The sequence below is a fragment of the Panthera onca genome, chromosome D3 (genome assembly GCF_046562875.1).
Source record: "Panthera onca isolate mPanOnc1 chromosome D3, mPanOnc1 haplotype 2, whole genome shotgun sequence".
Lineage (NCBI taxonomy): Eukaryota > Metazoa > Chordata > Mammalia > Carnivora > Felidae > Panthera > Panthera onca.
Genome location: NC_138350.1, coordinates 28,772,733 through 28,780,166, shown reverse-complemented (window position 1 = coordinate 28,780,166; position 7,434 = coordinate 28,772,733). Strand labels below are relative to the sequence as shown.

Below are 7,434 nucleotides of genomic sequence, written 5' to 3'. Positions count from 1 at the left end.
TTATCGCTCAGAGTGTCCTTGCAAGATGATCGTAAAAATAAACCAAGAAAACATAGGCCAGGGCTTTGGATCTCCAAGGAGGCCTTCTCACCGTCTCAGCTGGCACCATGCCCAGACTATGGGCTCAAGACTTCTCATCTGTAAAATAGGCATAGGAAGTTTAAATAGATAATGCATGCAAATGTCCAGCACTTCCAGGGGTCCTTGGAAGGGTAGGTGCCTTGAGGGTGCAGACACCAGATGCATCCCCCAGTAGGGGTTCAGGGCTCACCCCCAAGTTTGGGGGTATTCTTTTGTGTTTCCCAGCCATTTAGCCCAAACAGGTCAGCTGAACCCATGACAGAGCCAGGCGCGATCTACCCACACCCCATCCTGATTTTGACCCATACGTGGAGCCCAGAGCAGTAGCCCAGGCTTCCCACAGTGCCAGTTGGCCTGAAAGAGATTGTACGGTGTCTGGGAGAGTATCCCCCCGGGCGGGGGGGGGGGGGGGGAGGGTCACAAAGGACCTGGCACCAGGAATAGGGAAAGGCCTGGGATCACAGAGACCCCTGGGCATCCCAGAAAGGTCATGAGCTGCGTTGAATAGGGGTGTCTGGAGGCCAGCCGCCGCACAGGCAGCCCAGAGAAGAGATCAGGCTAGTGCATCCGCGCCAGAGGATGGGGGAACACGCTCAGAGGCGGAAGGGGCGCGCGGAAACCCCCATGGGAAGCCGGAAGGGGCACGCGGGGCGGTTGGCCGCAGCGGGGGCGGCGGCCGTTGGAGAGCAGCGGCCTGGGCCAGGCCAGGTCTGGCGTCTGGCCAGGCCCGGGGCCACCATGACCAAGGACTCGCCCAGCCCTTTGGGCAGCGGCCGCGCGACACCCAAGAAGCCGGGTAGTCCGGGTCCATCGGCCGCGGTGGTGGAGGAGCAAAGGCGGGAGCTGGAGAAGCTGCGGGCGGAGCTGGAGGGGGAGCGGGCGCGCGGACGCGCGGCGACGCAGCGCTTCGCGTCCCAGGCGCGCCAGCTGCGGGAGGCGGCCGAGCGGGAGAGGCAGCAGCTGGTTGACCATCTGCGCTCCAAGTGGGAGGCTCAGCACGACCGGGAGCTGCGGCAGCTGCAGGAGGACATGCTACGGGAACGTGAGGCCGAGATTCGGCAGCTGCTGCGCTGGAAGGAGGCCGAGATGCGGCAGCTGCGGCAGCTGCTGCACCGCGAGCGCGACGGCGTCATGCGCCAGGCCCGGGAGCTGCAGCGCCAGCTGGCAGAGGAGTTAGTGAACCGTGGCTACTGTGGCCGCGCGGGGGCGCCCGACGTCGCCGCTGCTCAGTGCCGCTGTCGCCTGCAGGAAGTGCTGGCACAGCTTCGCTGGGACACCGACGGCGAGCAGGCCTCGCGCATCCGACACCTGCAGGCGGCGCTCGACGTGGAGCGCCGGCTCTTCCTCAAGTACATCCTAGAGCACTTCCGCTGGCATCCCGCTTTGCCCGTCTCCCCCGACCCCCAAGCCGTGCATTCTTCGGAAGAGCCGCCCCTCCATACCGCCGGCAACTCCCCCGGGCCCCCAAAGTCCGTCTGTAAACTCGAATCCTTGAATACTGACAGCCTGAGCGCTGGCATCCGTCTGCGCTCCCGCTCCCTAGACGTGGTGCCAGCCAGGTGCTCCAACTCCCCAGACAGCCTGCTCCACACGCCGCGCTCCTGCTCTCTCGATTCTTTGGCACCAGCGCGTTCCCGCTATCTCGACAGCACCCTCAGTTGCCCCAAAGCCCCCGAATCCAAGAAGCCGGCCTCCTGGCCAGACACCCCCATCTTAGGCTCCTCGAGTCCTCCGCCCCCGCTACCCCCACCACCGCCACCGCCATCGAAGCCCAGGAGACCTAGTGACTCTCTAGGAGAGGACTCCGGGAGCCAGCCCTGCGAGGCCCTGACTCCCTCGCCGCCGGATCTGGACTACCAGGAGCTGGTGAAGCAGAACTCGGAACTCTCAGAGGCGTTGCAGGTGCTGGCACGCCGCTGCTCGGGACTGTGGGAGGAGAACGTGCAGCTGTGGCGCGCAGGTTTCCAGGACAAGTCCGACGAGAAGGTGAAGCGGCTCAAGGTGAAGCACGCGGAGCTTGCAGGCCTCGCGAGGCGCCTAGAGGACCGGGCCCGAAAGCTGCAAAAAACCAACCTGCGGGCTGTGAGCGAGCCTGTGCCAGGCGAGAGCCGCGCTGGCCTGGAACTGTGCCAGGCCTTTGCCCGCCAGCGCGCTCGGGACTTGTCGGAGCAGGCAAGCGAGCTGCTGGCCAAGGACAAGCAGATCGAAAAGCTGCGGCTGGAGTACCACTTGCTGCAAGCTCGCGTCACCTCAGGCATGAATAGTGTCCCGCACCCTGGCGGGGGTGCTGCCCAAGCCCAGTGGCTCAACATCAGTGAGTTGGACCGGCTGCAGCGCGAGTCCCAGCGGGAGGTGCTCCGCCTGCAGAGACAGTTGACGATGCAGCAGTCCACCGGCTGCGCCCGAGCTGAGGCGGACGGCGAGAGCGCACCCTTCGAGGAGGCGCGGCGCCAGGTGCAGGCACTGGAGCTGGAGCTGGGCGCCCAGGCGGCCGTGGCACGGCGCGGCGGCGAGGATGGTGAAGTGCAGCTGCGGGCGGCGCTACGCGAGGAAGCCTGGCTGGCGCAGGAGAACGGGCGGTTGCAGGCCCAGGCCAACTGGACGCGGAAGGTGGCGGCGGAAAACAGCGATGTGCGCGGGCAGCTGGGCTGCGCGTGCCAGGAGCGCGACGCCGCCGGCATGCTGGCGGAGCAGCTGCTACAGCAGGCTGAGCGCGGGCAGGACAGGCAGCAACAGCTGCAGCACGGCCTGCAGAAGGCCCTGCGAGATCTCCAGGCTGCTAGGGAGGAGATGCTGGCGCTGCAGTGTCAGACTGGTTACCTTCCCCAGGAATCCCGGGAGGCCCCCCAAGTCCCGGAGGCTCAAGTCAGAGATAGTGGAAGGACCAAGTTCCAGCTGGCGCCTGAAGAGCAAGCAGCTTCACAGCCCAGTGCAGACAAACAGGGAAATCAGAAAGCTTCTCAGCTGGAAAGTCCAATTGCTATCAGGGAGCCAGCCAGTGACCCTCAAGTGCCAGACAGAGTCCCAGCCAGCGGACCTCTGGACTCCGGGTCCCTAGCCAAGAAAACTAGCTCCCAGTCGAATTCTCCCTCTGAGTTGGAGTCCATATGGACCACGGTGCCATCTTGTCCTCCTCTGGATATGGACACAGCCAGCGAGGTGGAGGATCTGGAGCCTGACGGTGTGTCCTCTACCTTGGAAGCGAGGGGCTCAGAGGCCCCCCTGACCCCTAAGCTCAAGATCTTCCTGGCTCGGTATAGCTACAATACTTTTAAGGGGCCTAATGAACATCCTGAGAGTGAACTGCCCCTCACAGCTGGAGATTATGTGTATGTTTTGGGGGACATGGATGAAGATGGATTTTGTGAAGGGGAGCTTGAGGATGGCCGGCGGGGGCTGGTGCCCTCCAACCTGGTGGAGCAGATTCCAGACAGTGACATCCTGGGCTGCCTGTCCCCCAAGTCCCCTGACTTCAGCCCTACTCGATTCCTAGGTAGACACAGCAAGTTTTTGAAGGAAGACACTGCTCACAGCTTGTTGCCTGGGAAAGCCCAGGGAGCTATGGACAAGGGGACATGCCAGATGGTGAGGGCAGGCTCCAAGACAGAAGTGGCAATAGAGATCTCAGATGCCAAGAGAGAAGAAGACAGCTGGCTGGGCTTGCTGCAGTGTGGGGAGGAGAAGGGCTTCTCTAGACCCCTTCTGGGGGCCACAGGGGCTTTTTGCATGGCTCCCATGCAACTACACCTGCAGAGTGTTGCAGCCACATCAGCCAAGATTACCTGGGTCTACAGCAGCAGCAACCACCCCCACATGGTATACCTCAATGACCAGGAGCATGCCCTGACCCCAGCAGGTGTGTGCTGCTACACCTTCCACAGCCTGCATCCTAGCACACGGTACCGGGCACGAGTGGAGGTGCAGCTGCCATGGGACTTGCTGCAGGTGCACTGGGAAACAACGTCCTCCACCATCACCTTTGACACACCGCTGGCAGGACCTCCTCACCCTCCTCTGGATGTGCTGGTGGAGCGCCATGCCTCACCAGGCATCCTAGTGGTCAGCTGGCTCCCTGTAACCATCCACTCTGCTGGGTCATCCAACGGAGTCCAGGTCACTGGCTACGCTGTGTATGCTGATGGGTTCAAGGTTGCAGAGGTTGCTGATGCCACTGCTGGGAGCACCCTGTTGGAATTTTGCCAGCTCCACCTGCCCCTGATGTGCCAGAATGTCTCTGTGAGAACCATGTCACTTTGTGGTGAGTCCCTGGATTCAGTGCCAGCCCAGATCCCTCATGACTGTTTCACCTGTCACCAATTGCCAGAGACTTCTTCCTTTAGCTACACCTGTGGTGACCTGTCTACCTGCAGAGTCACAGTCCCTGTCCGTCCTCAGAGGCTGGCACTGGCTCCCCTGAGTGCTAAAGCCAGCCCCCACACTCCTGGAAGCTGCAGGGAGCCCCAGGCCGAGTTTCTAGAAGCATTCCCTGAAGAACCCTCAAGGAGGCAATCCCCGATGTGCAACCTGAGTTCAGAGGGAGAATGTGCAAGTGTGGGGTCTGGCAGCCAACCCCAGCGACCTATAGGGGCCCAGGAGGTCTGCAGAAAGGACTTGCTCTTTCAGAAGAGTTCCCCAAACCACAGACCACCTCTGCTCAGTGGACAGTCTAGGGGAGAAGAAAACTGCTACTGGCACATGGGCGCCAGAAAAAGCCATGCTTCGGGAGTCGTCCATCTGTTCCCAGAGTTTGGGCTTGAGAAGCAACCATATCAGGAAAAGGCTGCTTTTGAAAAGGTCCTTAGGCAAAAGCAAGATTCCGATGTGTTTGCCCCTCCCCAGCTGGACACCAGCCAACCATATGTGTCTGACTTCCACAACATTTTGCAGGAGGAGGAGGCAGTGCACGTCAATCTGTGGGGCCCAGAGAGGCGAGAGCAGAGAAAGGAGTTTAGGACCCAGAACGGGAGCTGTCAGGCTCTGGGGAGCAAGAGAGAGTGCCAGCTCCTGGAGCCCAGCCCAGCACTTTGTCCAGCTCCATCCAGCAAAGTCATTAAGATGTTCAGGGGTGGCCCCTCACCACTGGGGACAGAGGTGGACACTTTGGCCAGGGTCTTTGTGGCCCTCTTTGATTATGACCCCCTGGTGATATCTGGCAACCCCGAGGTTGCAGAGGAGGAGCTAGCTTTCCAGAAAGGGCAGCTGCTAAGAGTGTGGGGCTCTCAGGACCCTTGTGGCTTCTACCGTGGTGAATGCAATGGGCAAGTGGGCAACATACCTGGGCATCTGGTGGCCGAGGTAAAGGTAGGCACAGAGCAGACTGATGGGATGTGGCATTTGCCAGCACAAGGGCACCTGTCCTCTGTGGCCCACCTCGATGACTTTGGGGGGCTCACCAGCCCCCAAGGCTCCTTTCCTATGCCCCAAGGGAACCCCCGGAGGTCACCACTGTGGACTCCAACAACCAGGATGACAGCTTTGGACTATGACCCCAAGGATGGGCGAGCAGGGGGCCAGGTGAAGGACAAGCTGTCACTGAGGGCAGGGGATATGGTCATGGTCTATGGGCCTGTGGATGACAAGGGATTCTATTATGGGGAGTCAGGTGGTCACAGGGGCCTGGTCCCAGCCCACCTGCTGGATCACCTTCCCCTCCATGGAAAGTGAGCAAGGCTCCTGCCGGGGTAGTGGCCTCTGGCCACCCACACCCCGCCAGAGGAGAAGCAAGCACTGGGACCCTAACTCCAGCATCCCTCCTCAACTCTGTGAGCAGCACTTGCTCAGAATGTCACTGTGAGAAATTGACACCAGTCCCCAGGAGTCCCCTGGCCTCTGAGAGGAGCAGGGCTTCAGTCTGAACTGAGCTGTTCCCAAAAGAAAACAGAACAAGCAGCCCACGAGAGTCTGACAGGCTGTTTTGGAGTTGTCAGTGACTATGACAGGTATTTGGAGAAGGGTCTTTTTCTGTGCTCAGTATGCATTTTCTCTAGGAGTTTCTTTAGAAGTGTCCTCATCCATTGCGTTGTATGAAAGTCTCAAGAAAAGCCTGCCTCTTAAAAAAAAAAAAAAGTGACCAGAATGTTCTTTTTCTATCTTATGTTCACCTCCTCATTAAAATGTTCATAGAAAAGAGAAAAATAATACTTTAGAAGTAAAAGCACAACCAAGGGAAACACAAATATACCTCTCTTCCTCTCTCTCTTCTGTCCAGGGGTCCTGCAATGGCTGCAGACATGTGTTCCCAGCTGGGGAGGGCACCTCCTTATTCTTTGGAGGGGGCTTAGCTTACGGTCTTCTGGCAGGACTATCAAGGGGTCAAGCCAAGAGCCAGGGCTGAGAAGCAGGGCCCCAATGGCTCAACGAGGTTGGCATTTCCCACAGGCTTCCCTGCATGTGGCCTGTGTCCCTGGGTGCCAGCCTTTGTGGAGAGTGGGATCAGTGTCTCCCGACTGGGGATCCCACTCTGCATGGTGTTAGTAATTGCCCGCTTTCCCCAGGGCTTCTCTCTGGGAAGGTGTTTCTATATTTACCCCATCTTGTAGAAGAGACTCTGAGGCTCAGGGGGCCCCCTCTTGTCAGGTGACACAGCTGAAAACTGCTTCCTCCCACAGTCTTCCTGGCTCTCCCTCTAGGAGAGTGAGAATGAAGGGTGGTCTTCATCCTTCTCTGCCTTTTTTATAAAGTTTTATTTAAGTAATCTCTATACCCAATATTGGGCTGGAACTCACAACCCTGAGATCAAGAGTTGCATGTTCTTCCGACTGAGCCAGCCAGATGCCCCCATCGTTCTCTGCTTCTGTTTGATACTCTTTTGTTTCCCTGAGTACAGCAATGATGTCAAAGGAAGGGCACGGCCATCCTGGGTGCAGGAGGAAATGACCAGAAGCATTCCTGGGCATGCGAAGGATTGGAGCCACTAGCAGTTTCCTTGGGGAGTTGGCAAATTAGGTCCGGAGGGTTCCACCATCTGTCCCAGGGGCTGAAGGCAGGAATTAGGAAAGAGCGGGCCCAGGGGTTGTCTCAACCTGACACACAGCTGCCTTATCCTCAGAAAACACAGGAATGTGGCAGCTGTGGTGTTCACACACACCACTCATGAGTGGAAGGCTCCGCTCCAGGTCTCAGGCTGGGAAGGAAACTGTTCCTTGTTCCCCATTCACAGGGGAGGTAAATCATCCCTTCTAATGTTTATATCCACCCATTTTACAGTGAGAAGGCATGCTCAGAACGCCCTGCAGCTAGCCTGTGGAGGCAACCCAGACCGATTCACAATTTGTTTTTAATTGTGATAAAATATACATAACAAAATTTACCATCTCGACCATTTTTTATTTTTATTAATTTTTTAAAAGTTTC

General features: G+C 58.6%; 1 protein-coding gene across 1 annotated transcript; it reads left to right on the top strand.

The window, feature by feature from the left end:
• Nucleotides 1-566: 566 nt before the first annotated feature.
• On the top strand, nucleotides 567-6,257 carry LOC132665690 (RIMS-binding protein 3A-like). Its single transcript, XM_060613077.3, has one exon. The coding sequence runs from the start codon at nucleotides 661-663 to the stop codon at nucleotides 5,743-5,745; it is 5,085 nt and encodes a 1,694-aa protein (XP_060469060.2). The 5' UTR covers nucleotides 567-660; the 3' UTR covers nucleotides 5,746-6,257.
• Nucleotides 6,258-7,434: the final 1,177 nt, after the last annotated feature.